The sequence below is a fragment of the Marmota marmota genome, unplaced genomic scaffold (assembly GCF_001458135.2).
Source record: "Marmota marmota marmota unplaced genomic scaffold, marMar, whole genome shotgun sequence".
In the NCBI taxonomy this organism is placed as follows: Eukaryota; Metazoa; Chordata; class Mammalia; order Rodentia; family Sciuridae; genus Marmota; species Marmota marmota.
In genome coordinates, this window is record NW_025999900.1 from 8,280,777 (window position 1) to 8,301,937 (window position 21,161).

Below are 21,161 nucleotides of genomic sequence, written 5' to 3' on the forward strand. Positions count from 1 at the left end.
GGGGGGGGGGGGGGCTGGGGATGTGGGTCAGTAGTTAAATGCCCCTGGGGGTTCAATTCCCAGTATCAATAAACAAATTTTACAAACTGAGGTTTAGCAATACTGAGTTAACCAGCCCCAAAGAGTTGAAAAATGGTGAGAAAATTCCAACTCAGCTATCTTTAATTCAGAAACTCCTGTTAGTTCTTAACCACAGCCCCTCCCAAGGTGAGTAAAACAATCTTTCCTTAGCTTTAAGTTACTTCCCATTTACGGGGAATGAGAGATAACTAATGTCTGACCAAGTGATGTTTTAAAAAATCATGAAGATAACTATTCGTTTGTATATGAACTCTATTAAAGCCTTAAGTTCCAAATGAAACATCTAGTCAGTTTTAAATTCCAAATGTAAAAACTTCTCAACGCCAATACACTTGGGACAAATAAATCTCCAAGTTGATCAGATAAATAATTAAGATTTCTAATATAAGATCCTCCAAAATTTAGCATAAAATGTCAGATTCTTTCACTTTTTAAAAATATGTATTTTTTTTTTTTTTAAATATTTTATTTACATTTTAGTTTTCGGCAGACACATCTTTGTTTGTATGTGGTGCTGAGGATCGAACCCAGGCCACACCCATGCCAGGCGAGCGCGCTACCGCTTGAGCCACATCCCCAGCCCCCAAAAAATATGTATTTTTTTTAGTCACAGGTGGACATTATATCTTTATTTTATTTTTATGTGATGCTGAGGATCGAACCCAGAGTCTCACGCATGCTAGGCAAGTGCTCTTCCACTGAGCCACAACCCCAGCCCCTCTTTCACCTTTGTTTAGAGAATATAACTCTGTAACATTAAAAAAAGGAGAGGGGGGACGAAAATTACAAATCATTTCAACAAATTATGCTTCAAATCATATTATATGGGTGACGTGCATTTTTTTTTTTTTAGGTTTTAGAGTTGGACACAATACTTTTATTTATTTTTATGTGGTGCTGAAGATTAAACCCAGCGCCTTGCACATGCTAGGCGAGAGCTCTACCACTGAGCAACAACCCCAGCCCAGTGACATGCATTTTTACAACCAATATCACTCAGTGCAGTGTGTCAGATACTATTCTAGACACTGGAGATAAAATAGTGCACAAAAACATAGCTGCTTCTTAAATTCTAGACAGTAAAAACACGTTATTGGTGATTTTATGTCTAGTAGATGATTCTGCTGACACCTACGCCCCTCAATGCCAACATCTTTTCCAATATAATTTCCAAACATCTTGTCTCCCTGCTCCTCCTCGGCCAGATCCAGCAGACCTTGTCATTATCAATCACCCAATTTTGAGCATCTCATTTGTTTTCTTTGACTCCAGGGAACTTACAATTAAATTGATTCTATCTGTCTCCAGTGCCCCCACCTCCAATTTCATTTTATGGTCACTGATCCCTTATTGTTTCCTTACACACATCTCCAATCTTTAGCAAAATGTTGACTGACCACGACCTATTCCTTACCTGTAGCCATCCAGGAGTGACTAGAAGAAAGCCCATGATGATAACAGATTTTACTTTAAATGCATTATCAGGTACCCAAGAGGATACTTAGTTTTTCCCAGAAACCAAGCAACCCTTAATACCTTTGTCCTCTTAGATGATTTTTTATTTCTCCATAAACCTACAACACTTTCTCCTCCACCTGACTTCAGTGTTCTTGCTTCCTATTTTCCTGAAACAGCTTGAAGCAATCAGAAAATAATTTCCCCAATCTTCCACCCATACCGCCTGCTTTCCCCTCTTTACTACTAATGCACTGTCCAAGATTCTAATGCCATCTGGGCTATTTGCTCCTGCTGTTATTAGATATATCTCAATTTCTTTGATGCATTGAATAAAACATTGGTTTTGTATCAGTTGCCTACAATGCCTCTGTTCTCACACCTCTAAAATAACTGAAATCTGTAAATAAAAACTTTGTCACTCTACCAAAACTGCTTTGGAAGTCACCAAAGACATTCTCAGTGCCACTCCAGGGATCACTTCTCAGATCCCATTTGTTGGACTATCAATAACATGAAACACTTCTGTACTGGCTCCTAGAATATCACTGCTCCCGGGACCTCTAATCTACTTTACACTCCTCTGTACCCTTATAGGCTTTTATACAAGTTTCAAACACATCTGGGCAGGTCACACTCTTGTCTCAGAACTCTTACAACTAGCTGTCCCCTTCCCCTCTATCTGGTACATTTTTTTTTTTCTCTGTAGATATCAGTATGGCTTATTTTCTCATCCAAGTCTATAATCAAACTTCACCATTTTAGTGAACCACTTTCTAGATACTGCAAGTAAAAATCCAAGGGCTGGGATGTAGCTCAGTGTGGAGTGCTTGCTTAACATGTGTGAGGTCTTGGGTTCCATCCCTAGCACAAAACACAAAAAACTGCAACCTATCTACACAAGGCCCTCCTCGTCCCTAAACACACAGTCAGCCCTCCGTATCCACAGTTCTGCATTCTCAGATTTGAACAGCTTATTGAAAATATTGGGGGGAGGGGGCATCTGTACTGACAATGTACAGACTTTTAAGTAACCTAGAGATGATTTAAAGTACATGGGAGGATGTACACAGGTTATATGCAAATAGCATACCATTATACAAAGAAACTTGAGCACCCTCAGATTTTTGATATCTGCAAGGGTAGAGAATCTTTAGAACCAATGTCCATAGATACTGAGAGGTGACTGTACTTGTTGGGTTAACACTCAACAAATATTTATTAGAATAAGATCCCTACATATTAATTTAACATACATGTTAGACTATAATGATACCTATAGTTCTGTTGGCCTCATTGTTTCCTGAACTTATTTAGATATAAATTTCTTATTAATGGTCCAGAAGTGCCTATGGGTAGGTCTGTATGTTTTCAACACTGCTCCCTAATATTCTAACTTGGTGCCTGGCATGTAGTAAGAATTCAAGCACCTGATGACTGAATGTCATCCTAAAGTGCTTCCATTTTCCTCTGTAAAATGAGCTGTATTTATTGTTTCTCATTCACAGATGGTGAGAAGATTGAGTCAATCTCTAACACTTTATGCTTCTTAGTAGTAATGATAATCAGCAGATTATAAATACAAAACATTTATTGTTATAAGAAAAACATTTTTAAAAATCTAACAAATCTCTGAGAATAAAAAATGTAAGGGTCTAAAAAAACCCCCATTCTAATAAAAATATTGTGTAAATAAAATATTTACACAAAGCAGGATTAAAATTAAATTTCAATTCTATATATATTTAAGTTTTTTAAAAAGAATAATCTTAGTTTTAATTCAAAGCCAACTACTTTAGGATAAAGACTAGAAGATGCGGGGGCCTAAGAAAAAGATTAAGTATAAAAAAAAAAAGAGGAAAAATTTATTAATTACAAGCCTCTCTGCATAGTAACTGTATCAATAGCAAAGTTTAAGATATCCTGCACCTTTGGCATTATGTTATCAACTTAATTTATGATCTATATATGTAAGTAAAATATTAACTAGCATAAAGTATGCAAAATGCAAATACCAATATCAGACACAATGAACTTCCAATATCATAAATCACCTCAGATACACAATAGAAAAATGCAAGTTAAAGATAAGGTGGCTANTCCAATGGTTTGAAGTAATCATTTTATTATTAAGGCACAAATTCACTAGAATGTTGGTAGCCATTTTGTGCCTTAATAATAAAATGATTACTTCAAACCATTGGAGCTAAATGTGCTTTAAAGGTTTGTCATCTGATGGTTCAAAAAAATTGTAACCTAGGGCTGAGGATATAGCTCACTGGTAGAGCACTTGCCTAGCATACATGGGTTTGATCCCCAGCATACACACACACACACACAAGGATAATACTGTGGTTCGTTAAGTCAGATTTTTCAATAAATCTTCCAAAAACTACAAAGTATGTAAAGAAAAACACCACACTTTGGAATAATGGTGACAAATGAATAGTTTGCCTTTGGATTTTGATGCAACAACAATAACAACAAAAATATCAATAAAAATTGGCAATAGGTCTATCTTAAGTTTTTTTTTTTTTTTTTGTACTAAGGATTAAAGTCCAGGGTACTCAACCACTAAGCCACTGAGCCATACATCCCCAGCCCCTTTTATTTTTGAGACAGGATCTCACTAAGTTGTTGAGGCTGGTCTTAAACTTGTGATCCTACTGTCTTAGCCTCCAGAGTCACTAGGATCACAGGCATGTGCCACCACACCCAGCTTGAAGCTTATCTTTTTTAAAAAAAAAAAATTTTTTTTTAATGTTTATTTTTTAGTGAACACAATGTCTTTATTTTATATGGTGCTGAGGATCAAACCCAGTGCCTCAGGCATGCTAGGTGAGCACGCTACCACTTGAGCCACATCCCAAGCCCCCAAAGCTTATCTTAATATGGTACTTAAGATCCTGAATCCTAGATTCCAACAGACCTGAATTCCAGCTCTACCTTTAGTAATTATGAAATCCTGGGCAAATGACTCTACCAGTAAGCCTTTCCTATCAAAGGGAGATAACAATAGTACCTTTTCATATGATTGTGAGGATTATGTGAAATAATGAAATAATAAAGCATTAGCACATGTAATACACTTCTCTACTCAAATATAATAAAGATACTAAAATAAGCAAAGTCACATCACTAACAATTGTCTACAGAGCACATTATCTGGAAAGGATATAAAACCAATAAAATAAACCCATTGTTCACTTTAAAAAGACATTGATTCATAGTTACCATTATGCTTAATGGTGAAAGACTGGATGCTTTTCTGCTTAGATTAGGAAGAAGACTGAAATATCTACTCTCGCCACTTGCATTCAACACTGTACTACCTATTCTAGCAAGGGTGATTGGGCAAGAAAGAAAACAGGCATTTATACCTGCAAGGGAAGAAGTACAACTTTCTCCTAAGGAAACCACCAAAAATGTAACAGAACTAATGAATGAGTAGAGCAAACTTGCAGGATGTAAGATCAACATATGAAAATCAACTGAATTTCTAGACCTAACAATAAACCAACAGAAAATGAAATAAAAAAAAACCCACTCCATTTACAATGGTATAAAAAAGAATAAAGTTCTTGGGAGCAAATTTAACAAAAAAGAAGCACAAGACTTGTACACTGAAAACTACAAAATGTCATTGAAAGTAAAGACTAAATATATGAAAAGGAATCCAAGTTCACGGATTGAAGATTTAATATGATGTACAGTGGACACACCTGTAATTCCAGCTACTGGGGAGGTGGAGACAGGAAGATTTCAAGTTTGAGGCTAGCTTGGGAAACTTAGTGAGACTCTGGCTCACAATAAAATTAAAAAAAAAAAAAAAAAAAAGTTCAGTGGTAAGAGTGCTCACTTAACATACGTGAGCCCCAGGGGGTTCAATCCTCAGTACTGCAAAAAAAAAGAGAGATGGTAATACTCCCTCCAAATGATCTATGTATTCAATGCAATACCTACACTGAGCTGGAAATAATTTGAAATAATGAAATAATAAATGGACAAGTTGATCCTAAATTTGACATGGATATTCAAGAGATCCAGGATAACCAAACTATTTCAAAAAAGAACAAAGTTCTGATTTAAAACTTACAAAGCTATTGTAATTGAGAGAGTGATACTAGCATAAGGACAAGCACATACATCAGTGTAACAGAAAGGAATCCAGAAACAAACCTTCACATTTATAGCCAACTGCTTTTCATTAACAGTGTCTAGAGGGCTGGGGTTGTAGCTTGGTGGTAGAGCACTTGCCTCACACATGTAAGCCCCTGGGTTCAATCCTCAGCACCACATAAAAATAAATAAAAAATAAAGATATTGTGTCCATCTACAACTTAAAAAAAAAAAAAAAAAAAACAGTGCCTGGAAAACTCAACAAAGAATTAATGATCTTCAACAAATGGTGCTAAGACAATAGTCTCCTGCAAAAAAATGAAGTTGGGTCCATTCCTCACACCATAAATAAATAATCATTCAAAATGGACCAGAGACCTAAAAGTAATTGGTAAAATGATAGAAAGTCTTAGAAATCTGGGCTTCGTGGCACACACCAGCAGCTTGGGAGTGTAAGGCAGGATTCCAAGTTCAAAGCCAGCTTCAGCAAGATGGCAAGGCCCTAAGCAACTGAGCAAGACTTTGTCTCAAAAATAAAACTTTTTTTTTTTTTTTAAATGGGCTGGGGATGTCTCTCAGTGGTTTTTGGGGGGGCTCCTGGGTTCAACCCAAGGACACACACACACAAAAAAAAAAAAAGTCTTGGAAAAAAACATGAATATTTGATTAAACCAATGGTTTCTTAGATGACAAATCATAAGCAATGAAAGAAAAATCACATAAACCGGACTTCATGAAAATTAATATTCATGTTGCAAAGGACATTATTCAAGAAACAAATATGACAAAAAAATCACATTATGTGATAAAGGACTTGTATCCAAAATACATCAAGAACTTCTAAAACTCAGCAATATGCTCAATAAAAAAGTGAACTGATGATCTGAACAAAGAGCTCACCAAAGAAACAGATGGCAAACAAGTGTATAAAAAAAGGTCCAACATCGTATATCACTCACTGATCACCTCCACACACTTATTAGATTTGCTTAAACCTGAAGTAATGACACCACCAAACACTGGCAAGGATGCAGAGAGTGAAAGGAGTGCTCATTCATTTCTGGTGGGGACATGAAATGGTATAGCCACTTCTAAAGACAGTTTGGCAGTTTCTTACTAAGTCAAACATAGTCTTAACCATATGATCCAATAATCACGGTACTAGGTTTTTACCCAAATGAGTTGAAAATGTACATCCATAAAAAAACTCATGTGGCTTTAATAATAATTGCCCCAAAAGAAGCAACAAAGGTGTTCTTTAATAGGTAAATAGATAACCAAACTGTGATATGTTAATACAACGGAATATTATTCAATAAAAAAAAAAAAAGAGCTAAAACACATGAAAAAAACAGGTGAAAGAAGCTAATCAGAAAATGCTACATACAATGTAATTCCAACATGACATTTTGGAAATGGCAAACCAGAGATAATAAAGTAGAGGTGGTGACTGCTAGCGGTTTGGAGGAGGAACGTATAGGTAGGACACCGTATTTTCAGGATAGTGAAAATATTCTGTATAATAGAATAATGGTAGACACATGTCTTATACATACATTAAAGTCTATAAATGTTCAAAACAAAAAGTGAACCTTAATGTATAACTGTGAACTTTAATTAACATCAATATTGCTTCATCAAGTGAAATGTATCACATTAATACAAAATGTATTATTAAGGAAAACTGGGAGGGGACAGGGAAAGAAAGGTCTGTTGGGACTCTACTTTCCAATCTTTATATTTATTTATTTATTTTAATATTTTTGGTGGTGCTGGGGATTGAACCCAGGGCCTTATGCATGCAAGGCAAGCACTGTACCAACTGAGCTATATCCTCAGCTGTCCAATCCTACCTAAAGCTGCTCTAAAAAATAGTCCTCATTTTAAAAAAAAATTTTTGGGGGGAGTAAAAGTTCTGCTTTACAGGGAAATATTAAGTAACATAACAAATAAAATAGACGAAGAAAATTATCATTTGAAAATCACCATGTAAGAACTGATTCAGTAATTTTGCTTTAACATTTTTAACCTTTTTTTTTTTTTTAAACAGCTCTGGGAGCAGGGCGCAATGATGCATGCCTGTAATTTCAGTGGTTCAAGAGGAGAATCCCGACAGGAAATTCCCAAGTTCAAAGCCAGCTTGATCAAAAGCAAGGTGCTAAGCAACTTGGTGAGAATTTGTCTCTATGTAAAATATAAAATAGGGCCGGGGACATGGCTTAGTGGTTGAGTGCCTCTGAGTTCAATCACTGGTACCCCCCCAATCCCATCAAAAAAAAAAAAAAAAAAAAAGAAAGCGACACTGGGGATAGAGCCTAGGGTCTCATGCATGCTAGTTCAATGCTTTATCACTGATATCACTGAACTACACACTCGGATCCTCATTTTTTAACTGTTTAAAATGGAAAACATAGCACCATTTCTAATAAAAAAAAAAAAAGGCGCTATCCAGTCATGACAAGACATGGAAGAACCTTAAATGCATATTGTTAAATGAAAGAAGCCAGCACAAGAAGGCTACATGTGATAATGATTTAAACCATTAAGTACAGTCAGAACTTCATGTACATACATTTGGCATCCATTCATTCAACTATGAATTAAATACATATGAAGAAAGAAACTGCATTCGTACTGAACATACAATTTTCATGTCATTATTCTCTAAACAAAAAAGTAGAACAACTGTTTACATTGCATTTATACTATATTAAGTATTGTAAATGACTTAGATAAAGTATGCAGGAGGGTTTATGTAGGTTATATGCAAATACCACACCATTTTATATAAAGGACTTGAACATCTGCAGACTTTGGTATCTGTGAGGAGGTCCTGGAACCAATCTTTCAAGGACAATGAAGAATGCCAAAATACGACATTCTAGAAAAGGCAAAACCAGCCCTGTTTTGTATTTTATTTAGAGACGGGGTCTCACAGAGTTAATCGGTGCCTTGCTTTTGCTGAGGCTGGCTTTGAACTCATGATCCTCCTGCCTCAGCCTCCTGAGCCACTGTGATTACAATTGTGAGCATTAAAGCATATCAGGGCAGAAAAAAAAAAACCTCAAAGATTTCTACTCCTTGATTAGATTACTTACCTTCCATGCATTCATTCACAGATTCATAGTCAGCATAAGTTCTGCCTTCTGGCCTCTTGGTTGGCTGTACCAGCAGAATGGTATGAGACTACAGGGGAAAAAGGAATTTCAATGTAAGTTTCAGACTTATATTTGAGAAATTCACATTATGACATAAAATTCCCATTTATGCCAAAATACATGTCAGTTATTAAAATGTAATCGATCAGGCTGTTCATCGTACAATATTTAGGCCTTGGCCCAAGCGTGATATTAACAGCTGTATTCACCTCTCTCCTGTAAGGTCTCCCGGGTCCTAATGACTCTTTCTTAAAGGTGGAGTTCACTTATTGGCTGCAGGTACTCAGCAAAAGTTCCTTTGTACTGCCTTTTCTTTCCACTAAATTATAAACCTACAAAGGTTTTCTGTCTCACTGATCACTTTTTATCTCCAGCCCTATTAAGTTCCTAATTAAAAACTTGGATAAAGAGAAAAATCATTGCAAGCACTGTATCACCAATGTTCTTTTTCCAACTTTAGCACAATGGTAGAATCATATTTTATATAGGGGTTACAGTCTAACATCAAGGCATAAGATAAAACTGGCTGTAAAAAATTAGTATTGCCCTAAAAAAATCCATTAAACTATTCACCTGGTAGATGACTACCCTTCAGGAGCTATCTTATAGCAAAATCAATTATTTTTAAACACTGGATTCATGAAATTGCTAGACTGATTTAAAACAGTAAGAAATAAGAATATGCCTGAAGAACAGCAGATAGATTTATGGCTTCCCTCTCATGCTTACTGGGGAGCATGTTTCTGATGGTGGGTCAATTTCAGGGTTTCTCATTCTCTATTACATTTTGGGAGAGATGATTCTCTGGGCATTGTAGGATATTTTGCATCATCCCTGGCCCATACCCACTAGATTCCACATTTTCCTCCCAAAGTTGTGAAAACCAAAAATGTTTCTAGATATTACCAAATGTCCCTGGAGTTTGGGAGAATCTTGCTCAGTTGAGAATCACTACTTTATTGAAATTATCCCCTTGCCACCCCCCCCCTTTTAATCATGCAGGGATGATTAATTAAATACTAACATAAAGCTCTGGGTTCACTTGCCCAGTGTGTGTGAGTGGGGGTGGGGGGAAATTTCTGTATCATTTGCCATACTATTGCACTCTGCAACAGGGCTTGCTTTATACACTAGCTATAAAGTTGCTAATATATTCACTTTGTTCTAGTTCTAATACAAATTAAAGGCTAATTTATTTCAAAGAATAACATACGGAAATAGTTATATTGTACATTGCTTTTCCTATCTACTCTTAAAGTCAACCAGGGGGCAAAGTTTATATCACCACCAAAAAGGATTAAAAACTACTAGAATGAAATATGACTATATTTTAGAAGTCATGAAAAATTCCCTTAGTAAAAACCTTATTCTGATTGCCAAACAACAGTGATTCATTCTGATGAATAGTTAACCTGGCTTTGAAAAGCAAAGTCCCACACATATGAACCCGAAATAGAGTCATTCTGTTATTGCAGAATTATTACAATACATAGTTTGCTAATTAGTTTCAAACGCTTTCCCCAAACTTAAAACAAAAAAGAGAAACAAACTGAAGCTATCACTGACAATTGTCTATTGAAAATGGATTGATATTTGTTGCTGTCACTTTCTCAGAATTTAAATATTTTAATACAATGCCAAATAGTGATTTACAAGTAGAGAAAGAAGGAAACTCAGGTAGATGACTTAGGCAAGGTCACATGGCTAGTTATGGCAAAATGGGAACTAAAACCTGGCCTTCAATTCTCAGTCCTCCTTGGAAGACTACATTGGGTCAAACACTGAAGCAACTCAGAAAGTACAACCTAGAAAAGTTAGCTTGTTAACAATAACTGCAACAACCAGAAAAAGAAAGAGTAAATGTAGAAAAACCGTGCGCCCCTGTAATCCCTGTTGCCATCTCCCTTTTGATTTAAAAGCAAAGCAAACGAAAATATCCAAACACTTCGCTATCACCCTAATCAGATTCTAAAAGGCCTGGATTCCGAGCTGAGCCTATCTTTTCAGAAGAGTACAAGGGTAAGAATGGGGATTGAGGTTGATTGAAACGCTAAATGATGCACCCACAGATCTTAGAAAACACAAAATTCTTTTTTTTAAAAAAGCCCAAGTACAGGAAAACAATAGGGAATGGTTGAAGAAGCACACTACAAAGCAAATATGACTCCGCCTGGCCCACATGCGGGGTACAGTAAACTGACAAATCTGTCAGTTTCGGAAACATCCCCTAGGCCATTGTTCCTACAAGTAAGCTTGACTATTTGGAGGCAAAAAACACCATCACCACGCCTTCCTCCACCAACTAGCACTCGGGAGAGAGCGCGTTCTTAGGCCCACGGCACGCTTTGATCCAAAAAACAGGCGGGCGCGCAACTGCAGGGCGGACCCGGGTCCGGGGCCTAAAGCCAGGCCCGGCGTCTCCACGGCGGGAAGAGGAAGAAGGGTCGACCCGCGAACTGCAGGGGCCGGGAGCAGCACGCTGGCGAAAGATGGTTGCGGGTGGGAAGGCCGGGAAGATGTACGGGGCAGAGGTTGCCCCGAAGGCTGGGGGATTCGGGTAGCCGCTGAGGCCTTTCTCACCATCGCGCCAAACTCTTCTTTGCTGCAGCCGCTGTCGATACTGCCGCCGCACACGAGCTCAGCCACAACGCCGCCAACAGCCAATCCCCGCGAGAGAAGCCGCAGGAAGTCGTCGGAAGCGCGACGCAAAAAAGCCTTTTGGACCATAGAGGTGTACTCATTTCCGGCAGCTAGAGGAGATACTGACTCGGCTACAGCCATCTTTTATAAGGGCGATGAACTATGTAAGTGAAGGTTTCGGAGCTTTGAAAAGAAGTTTTTCTTTCGTTATGCTGTCTCCCTTACTCTATGCTTTAAACATACGGGTAAAGTGATCACCAGTTTAGACAGTAACAACAGAGATCTTTTATTAGCCCTACTTAAAAATGGCGGCAATATAAGTATACCGGGCTATAGATCGGTTGTAACCCGGAAGTGGCCCCTAAGGAGGGGGCGGTGAGACAATCCGGAAGAGGGTGTAATGAAGAGGTGCCACTTGGCGGCCATGGCCGCTGTAGTATCTGTGACTCCGGGTCAAGGCCCGGCGGAGCGGAGTACCATGGGCAGCATTGGGTATAGGGCAGAGACAGCTTTGTATCAGCTTTGCTGCTGAATCCCGAGGACCCAGCGTTTAAAACTTGCAAGACTCCTTTCCCCACTCTAGAATTGGAAGGGAGCTTGCTGGGACTGGTGGGCTGGTCCCAGTGCTGGTGGGGGGCGGATCAACAGCGGGGCCACCCTAGGGAAACAGGGGCGCGGAGGGAACGCACAGGTTCACTTGGGTTTTCGTCCTCTTCCTGCTGCTACTTAGGACGTTGTCTGTAGCGGGAGTGGGCCCTTGTGCCACCTCCATTCCGACGGTTGAAGAAATCGCTCTTTCGCACAAATTTCGCTTAACCCACGAGAATCCAGGGACTGAGACCTAAGATTGCTCAAAGTTTTCTCCGGTGCTAGTGTCAACAAAAGGGGGCTGTTTATAAGAAAGTTCAAGAGAAAGAGGTTCCTCGTGAACACATCTGCTAGTGGGGAGGCCGAAAGAACTGGAAAGCCCACTTTGTTCTCTTGGAACCACCACACGTTAAGCACCTTTGAAGCCTCTGGAATTTTGAAGTCTGATATTGGTGGATGAATAAAAGAGGGCAGAATGGATGATTTCATCTCCATTAGTCTGCTGTCTTTGGCTATGTTGGTGGGATGTTACGTGGCTGGAATCATTCCCTTGGCTGTTAATTTCTCAGAGGTAAGAAAGTCTCAATTTTCTGCCAGTTTATCAGGATGCTAGGAAGCAGTGATAGCTGCAGAGGGAAGCTGCTTCCCTAGTTAATCTCAGAGCTAAAGGTCTTGTTGAGGAAGACTCATTGTGAAAGATACAGAGCATTCAATGGTAGGAACAAACCTCATATTCAGCATTAGAGTTCTTATCCTGGGGTGAGTGGATATTCCACTGTAGACCTGGAGTATTCTGAATCCCTTGAAATTGCCTAAAATATTTGGGGCTCTGTGCAATTTCCTGGAGAGAGGAGCTATCGCATTTCTGTTGATTCCTAGAGGTTTCATGAATTAAGGTGCCAGATTCTTATCAAGAAAACAAATGGAAAATATTTGTCCATAAGTTTAAATCAATGTGATAATTTCTCTTTTTGGGAAAATCATGCATACTTTTTTGATAATTTCTCTTTTTAGGAAACTCAAGCTAAGTTATTCTTTTATTTTCAGATGCTGTACTACAGTAAATATGAGAATAAAACTAAATTACGTTTTTGGCTTTTTTTTTTTTTTTTTTTTGGTACTGAGGATTGAACACAGAGGTGCTTTACCACTGAGCTACATCCCCAGCCTTTTTTAATTTTGAGACAGGCTGTTACTGAGTTGCCTAGGCCTTGTTAAGTTGCTGAGACTGGCTTTGAACTTTTGATCCTCCTGCTTCAACCTCCCAGTCACTGGGATTACACTGTGCCTGGCTTAAATTATATTATTCTTAACTCACATTTCCTTTCAAAGAAGAAGAACATTAAAGTGAATGTTCTGAGTTTGTTTTCAAGACTGCTTAGAAATGAACCTTTGTTAATGTTTTGCTATTTTGGTTAATTTGTTAGGTTATCGTTTCTTAAATATTAATGGGGAAGGATAGATGAAAGTGTTCAATGAAATGCAGATAGGTTCTTTAAGGTTGTTATAGAGAATTCAAAAAGTGCACAGTGTTCAAAGATTGCGGAAGAAAAACTTCAGAGGGAATGGGATTTAATGAATTTGTCCTGGAGATAAGCAGTGAAATAGGCTCTTGCCTCAATGACAATCTTGTTTATGCTTTTAAAGGAAAGGGAAGGTATAGATGAAGTATGAGGTAGGCCCTGAAGAAACTAAAGAAGAAGAGGCATTGCTGGTGAAGAAAATTTTCTGTGGGTGGAAAAAAAGGAAGGACGAAGGATTTAAAGCTTGAGAAAAGTAAAGCCCATAGCCAGAGGGAAAAGAGCCTTGAATTGTTACTGCACCTTTTCTGTTTCCTTTTTTAATCTGTATTACTCAGTATCTAATGATAACACTACCCTTCATTATTCCTGTTACTTTGCTTCACTTAAACTCACCGAGGAACTGATGAGGAAACTAACAGACAGGTTATGAAACTTGGACAAATTGATGAAGTATATTGGAATGAGGTTTATATGTTCTTTGTTTATATCTTTATGGCAGGTTCTTCTGACTCAGAGCAATTCTTAGCCACTCTGTCCATTTCAGCGAAAGTCCATAGGGCATGTACAAGTTAGCCTATGTACAAATCCAGCCCGCAGACTTTGTTAAATAGTAGAATGTTTAGTGTTGCTATTTTTTTGCTTGTATTCTCTCAAGGCGGCAATTGGGCAGAACTGGGTTGCAGCTGATTGTCAGTCGTTAGTGGCCTATGAAGCCCACTTTACTCTCCTGGGTACCTGCCTGCCTAATACTTTATGAGCCTGCCGTCTACCCTCTAATATTTAAAAAATCTTCTTTTAACTACATTAGAGTTGAGTTGACATTATTAGGTTTAGCATTTGTGAGATTTGGGTTGGTGTGCATATTTAAAGACTTGCTGAGGTAACTTTTATGAAGAATATAATTAATAAGCAACTGGAAAACATTGTGTGTGTTGTTTTGTTCTTGGGTACTGGGATTGAACTCAGGGGCACTCAACCACTGAGCCTCATCCCCAGCCCTATTTTGCATTTGATTTAGAGACAGGGTCTCACTGAGGTGCTTAGCACCTCACTTTTGCTGAGGCTGGTTTTGAACTCACCATCCTCCTGCCTCAGCCTCATTAGCTGCTGGGATTACAGGCAGTGAGCCACTGTGCCCTGCCTGGCTTTTTGTTGTTGTTGTGTTTTTGTTTTTTTTTTTTTGTTTTTTTTTGTTGTTGTTGTTTTTGAGATGGTTATACATGTTCCCTGGGTTGACCTCCAACCCCTTGGCTCAATTGATCCCTCTGCCTCAGCCTCCCAAGTAACTGGGACCACAGGTGTGCACCCTCATATCCTGCTAAAATCTTTTTAAATTTCTATACAATGCTTAGAATTTTTCCAATTGTAGTTTCTCAAACTTTTTTGAATGATCCTTGTAATATGCAATTACATGCTATTTTCTTTTTACTGAAAGGAAACGTCTACATGAGTGGTGTTGTTAACCAGGCCATTAATAAAAAATAGTAACCCATGGCATTCATGGCTTTCCAGATGGATAATCACGTGGTCTTTTCAAGCTGTAGGACTTAAAACGCTATAAATCAGCATTCACAATATTTGTTTATTATTATGGAAGGAGCAAGCTTTTTGATCTGTTTAAATAAAAATAGAAGTTATATAGAACTTAGTCAAAAACATTTTAAAATTCAAGTGGAGTTTTTCATCTCCTTGGAGCTAAACATTTTTTTTCTAGACAAGTTATGCTGCTATTATTGATATGTCATAAAACCAACAAGATAATAAATTTGTAAAAAATAAGCTTCATTCATGGGGGAACTGGGAAGCACAGTTACTACACTTAGGAAATAACTCCCTAAACTCCTAAATTGGTTAAAAGACTTCCCTTTTTAAGGCTGTCTAACTTTTTCTTAGGGTCCAGTGTTATTTATGAATAAGAGAAGAGGAGCAGGTAAACCTGCTTTGTTTTATATTCACTGTCATTTGTATGAAAAGATAGGCCTTTTTTTGTTTGTTCATGTTCTTAATCTTGCTTCTTGTTCAGTACTTTCTTCAGAATTTCTCAGAGCCGTAATAATGTCAGATGACCAGTCAAACTATCAATTATGGCAGGGTTAGTATTTACAATTGAGTTAAAAATCAAGTAGTTTGAAGTTACTATAGCAGAGTCACAGCAAGAGGTGTGTGTGACATAATTTCTCTTTCACTTTCTCCAACATGCCTCACCCCAAAACCACCTTACTTTTGTGATCTTCTTTGCTGTTGGACCTAGCAACTGAACCGTCATGCCTAAACAATTTATAAAACAAAAGGGAAAAAAAAAACTCTGACTCTCAAATGCTGTGATAATTAAGATGCTATTTTTTTTTCAGCTTATCAGAAGGAGAAAAGCTAAACTTGTAAAGGAGGCTAAAAATGACGTCCTGTCTGGTAAAGGAGTTGGATGCCATCTGATATTTTAGATTCAGTCGCAAATGAGCAGTTTTCTTTGGCTCTTAATAACAATGCTACATAAGTAGGTTGAGAACCTACATTATCTCTACAAACTCAGCAGCTGCTCTGATTGATGAATGAATTTAGATACAGATGGCTAAATTGTGATTTTTAGGTTCAGTGCTTAAGGATTATTTTTGTTTTAAATTTCTGTTCTAATCCAGACCAGTACATTTGTAAAAATGAAATGAAGTAGGAAAAAAAGACACATAAATTATAAGTCCATGTGTATTGTTACTATATTCTACATACATAAAATTATTCCTATAATTGTAATGGTCATTGTAGCAGAGCACTTTGGGTTATAATGCCACATTTGTCATCTGTTAAAACAGCCTAAGTCCATTAAGCAGGTAAACAAAGTAGTGCTACTCTCAGGACGATTTTAAAATTTAGTATGATTAAGAATGCACTAATTTCAAAAGGAACTGCCTGAGACAGTGTAGTTCCCTACTTGAGTAAGCTGTTTAACATCCAAATCTCTTCTGTTAGAAAGCCTAGAGGATCTTTGTGAAGATGAAATGAAAAGATGTAAGCACAGGGCTTGACACTATGTGCAGAACATAAGTGAACTTTTGAAAATATTGAAGAGGATGCTCAGCACTGATAATAAAAACTTTTTTTAGGAGTTTCATCTTTATAACTGTTTAGATTTTTTGTTTTTAAACCTTTTATTTGGGAACAGACTTCTAATGATGGGGAAACTCCTCCCTCCTCTTCATTCTCCTCCCAGTCACAGAAACTGCTCAGAAATTTGTTTGGAATTCAAAGGTCTTGTTTTGGGATTGGCATTCCTGTTCACTGTGAATGTTCCACGTGGAGAGGCCTGGCTTCTCCTGTAGCCTCCCTGTTTTATATTATTTTTCTTAATATTTAACTGTCTTTTTTTTTTTTTCATTATATTTATTTCCATTTTAAGCTTTGTTCTTTCACATTTTAAAGTTTTGTTTTGTGTTCAATTATAATAATCGATTCTCATAATCATTATCTTTGGGGTGTCACCACCAAATCAAAGCTTACTGTGTTTGAAGAACAAATTTGTTTAGTGTGTTTTTCCTCCTCCTAGTGTGTTTGTTCCCTGTGAAGTAGGATTGACAAAAATTGCATTTTTAAGAACTTTTGCATTGTCTAGTGTAATTGACCTTTTTTCTCTTATGGTAATACAGTAGCTTTTACCCGTTGGGAATTTTATTTCTTTTTTTTTTTTTTCTTTTAGAGAGAGAGAGAGAGAGAATTTTTTAATATTTATTTTTTAGTTTTCAGTGGACACAACATCTTTGTATGTGGTGCTGAGGATCGAACCAGGGCCGCACGCATGCCAGGCAAGCGCGCTACTGCTTGAGCCACATCCCCAGCCCCAGGAATTTTATTTCTAACTTCAAAATTTTAAACTTTGCAATCTCAGTAATTTATTCATCTCTAGAAAGCAATCAGTAACTTGTCTTTCCTCAGATTGAACTGCAGATTATTGTTTCATAAGGATCTTTGTTGTTAAAACTACATTTAGATAAAATAAAATCTGGACATGATCTAATTTGGTACTATTTTTCTGAAAAACTTTTTTAGGGGATACTATATGAAAAAATCATAATTAAGACTTACCTGCATAATAATAGTAATAGCTAATGTTTATTGAGTGCTTTCTGTATATCAGACATGTATATGTATTATTTTATTTAATCCTTTAGATAAGACAAGGAGATACTATTAAACCTCAATTTACAAATACACATACATAAGCTTGGAAAGGTCTCAAACTTCGGTAGAGGTGAGATTTGAAATTAAGTCAGTTTGATTCCCAGAGCCAAAGCACTTAACCACTAGATGACATTGCCTGATGGTCACTGTGTAAAAAAGAAATAAAACTCTGATCCATCTAAATTAGTACTTTTAGCTCCTTAAATTAGGAACATCTTTAACAGCACTAATATGTATCATGCCTTGTGCTAGTTGGTGTCACAGAACATAAAATTCCAGAGGTAAACAATCTCCAAAGACTGAAACATGTAAGAAAGAATCAGATATGTTGTAAATGCCCTTTAAATTAACACCTGCTGAATTTGACTCTGAAGTAATTCCCATTTTGAGCTATCCAAGATTAATTTCACACTTGACATCTTCACAGTTCAGACAGATCTAAAATGGACTATTTAAGAAGTGATTTCCTTTTTTGAGGGAAGAAGACTTGAAATGAATTCAGAATATTTCTGTATGTGACAGTCTTAATCTCTCCCCTAATTGGAGAATTTGGAGATGTGACTGTTGTTGAATGATAATGAGATTTAAGATCTCCCGTTTGGGTTTGGAATTCCAGGTAACAAATAGTAGTGCTAAGTATGATTATTGGTATTTTTGGAAGCCTATGACAGAATTATAGAAACTGTAGTCTTCCTTGAATACTTGTATTTGATTTCTAATTTTATTGAACTGGAAATAATACTAGTTGGGCTGGAAATTCTTCTGTCTTAATTATATGGATTTTAAAGTGACAGGGTCTTGAGGCTGATTACTAGGTAATTACATCAAACTATCCATTGCAAGCCCTGTATTTATGTAGGGCTCAATTTTCTATTTAAAATACTATGCCCCAGCTTCTACACTTTATTGCGTATTTTTTTATTTTGTGGTACCTAGGCATCTAGCCGAGGGCCTCATGCATGCTAAATGTAAGCTCTACCACTTAGCTTACCCTCAGTCACTCTTCTTTTTTTTTTTTTTTTTCTTTTTTAGTGATGGGATTGAATCCTTGTGCATGTGAGGCATGTATCTACTACTGAGTTCTATCCCCAGCCCCCACATTTATTCTTGAAGCATTTGACAGAGGCAAATTAGGGAAAGAAAGACAGATGCTAAAAGCAAAACTAAACATTAAACAATGGAATGGATTTGATTAGAAGCAATTTAACATACTGCTTAAGAGTATAGATTCTGGGGCTAGACTTCTTAGGTCATATCATGGCTCTGGCTTTGTGAACCTGGGCAAATTGCTTTCAAGGCCTCTGTTTCCTCTCTGTATGGTGGAGATAACAGGAGTACCTATCTCATGGGATTGTTGTAAGAATTAAAAGAGCAATAGTAGTAGAACAGGAATGGCATACTGCATACTTAATAAATGTTATAATAATGATGAAGGAGAAGAATATTGGTAGCACCTCTCTTGTATAGAACTTGGCCATCTAGAAATCTCATTAAAGGACCAGAAAAGTTTTTAATTAGTCAAATAGCATAAAGAGTAAGGATTTTCTTTGCTAAAGTGCCAATTATCAATTTATTGCCTCTCAAGTCCAAATTCACTCTTCATTGACTGCTCTGCAAAAAAAGTATCTGGGCCTGGTAAATATCTTTCTTCTGCCAGTTGGCAGGATGTTCAGCCTTGTTAATAGAGGGTACTGGAGAGAAATTCTAGAAGGAAGGGGTTTTCCCTCTGGGTTTCAGCGTGTTTCTTATCACTCTCCTGGGCAGCTTCTCTGGCACTGAGTCTTATAGCGAAGCAACCTCCCCTGCCCAGTTTCCTGCTCCTACAGTGCACCCAGCTTTCTGGGTGCAGGCACGAGGAGTCTTCATTCTCCAGGGAGGCTCCCAGGAGACAGCTTCTGCACTGTGGGCAGCCATTTAAGCCCCAGACTCCTGCTGTACACACATCCACTACCCCTCCCAGAAGTTGGTAGTTTCCGCTGGCCCCCCTCTTGGGTGGTTTCATAGGAGCATCTCCAGTGTAACAACTTTTCCATCAACAGCTTTTCCCAATACCCTGGAGTGCAAATTTTTGGCGCACTGTGTGTGCCAAACAACCCGTGAGTTGCTAGTCTAGAACCTCTGGAGAAGATTGTCTGATTCCTAAGCCATCTACAAACCAGTAACAGCAAACTAGGAGGGTGTGGGAGCCAGCAGAGGAAATAAGTCACAGAATGACATCCAGGTGGGAAGAGGCTAAAAAACATTTCCATTATCACAAAACCTCAAGGTGCAGTTTTGAGTTCAGTGTTCCACTTAATAAAGAAGAAAACATCTCTATGCTCAAGTTAAGGACATTGTGCGCTCTAATTCAACCACAATGCCACAGTGTCAATTTACGTGTCAGAGTCTATGTTGATTTTAACAATAACCTTGAAAAGGAAGAATTCTTACCTCTTTGTAATACGAAGAAACTGAGTCTCAAAGTTTAGTAGGTACAAATCAACTGTTTATTTGGCCTTCAGTTAAATTAACAATTTTTGAAAGGCCTGACTATATATAACAGAGACAGTTTGTGGAAAATTTTTAAAATATGGGAATATATAATAGGAAAATAAAATCACAAAGAAATCATAATGTATTAAAAAACTCTACTGTATAGTTAATTACTAGTAACATTTTTTCTTCTTTTTTGTTTGCATTTAACATGGTTGATTATGTGATGTGTGTGTGTGTGTGTACAGATATACATACATACTTGTGTGTGTGTGTGTACATACATGAGTACATTCTCTTTTCTTTGACCTGGCAGTATATCACAAGCATTTTTCTTTATTGTTAAAAACTTGTTCAAGGCATTTTAAAATGTCTTCAGTACGTTTAGTTATCTTGTGTACTGAAATTCTTATGTATTTAGTTTGTTTTCAAGTTTCTGTCATAATAATACTATTGAATTGATTTTTTGGTGGGGGTACCAGGGATTGAACCCAGGGGCAATCATCCACTGAGTCACATCCCCATACTTTTTTTGTATTTTGGGGTCTCACTGAGTACTTAGCGCCTCACTATTGCTGAGGCTAACTTTGAACTCACAATCCTACTGCCTCAGCCTCCGGAGCTGCTGGCATTATAGGCACGCACCTCTGGGCTTGAATGGATCTTTTTGAATCTAAAACTATGGCCATATTTCAGATTGTTTAGAATGATAGGGTCAAAGGGTATAAATGTTCTCTTTTTACTTTAATTGTATATTTGGAGGGTTCTGGGAACCAAACCCAGGGCTTCATGTTTGTTAAGCAAGTGCTATGTTATAGCCCCAACCCAATAAATGGTCTTTTTTTTTTTTTTTTTTTTTGGATGACAGGGTCTCACTAAGTTGCTTGAATCTTACTTAATTGCTTGAGGCTGGCCTTGATCCTTGGGATCCTCCTGCCTCATGCCTCCAAATTGG

General features: G+C 37.5%; 2 protein-coding genes across 5 annotated transcripts in view; one reads left to right on the plus strand and one right to left on the minus strand.

Annotated features, from left to right (window-relative positions):
* Nucleotides 1-11,609, minus strand: part of Erh (ERH mRNA splicing and mitosis factor) — a 15,782-nt gene extending 4,173 nt beyond the window's left edge. The window contains exons 1-5 of the mRNA XM_048798435.1: nt 11,394-11,609; nt 8,754-8,841; nt 5,405-5,433; nt 4,466-4,482; nt 1,444-1,449 (exon numbers count right to left, since the gene is read on the minus strand). Of these exons, the coding sequence (XP_048654392.1) occupies nt 1,444-1,449; nt 4,466-4,482; nt 5,405-5,433; nt 8,754-8,841; nt 11,394-11,594 (341 nt within the window). The 5' untranslated portion in view covers nt 11,595-11,609. The remainder of the gene's footprint in view (nt 1-1,443; nt 1,450-4,465; nt 4,483-5,404; nt 5,434-8,753; nt 8,842-11,393) is intronic.
* A 128-nt stretch (nt 11,610-11,737) lies between these two features.
* Nucleotides 11,738-21,161, plus strand: part of Slc39a9 (solute carrier family 39 member 9) — a 51,045-nt gene continuing 41,621 nt past the window's right edge. For 3 of the 4 annotated variants that reach the window (XM_015490556.2, XM_048798573.1, XM_048798574.1), the window contains exon 1: nt 11,738-12,612. In XM_015490556.2, coding sequence (XP_015346042.1) covers nt 12,517-12,612 — 96 coding nt within the window. In that variant the 5' untranslated portion in view covers nt 11,738-12,516. The remainder of the gene's footprint in view (nt 12,613-21,161) is intronic. The other variant, XM_048798572.1, reaches the window with a different exon arrangement.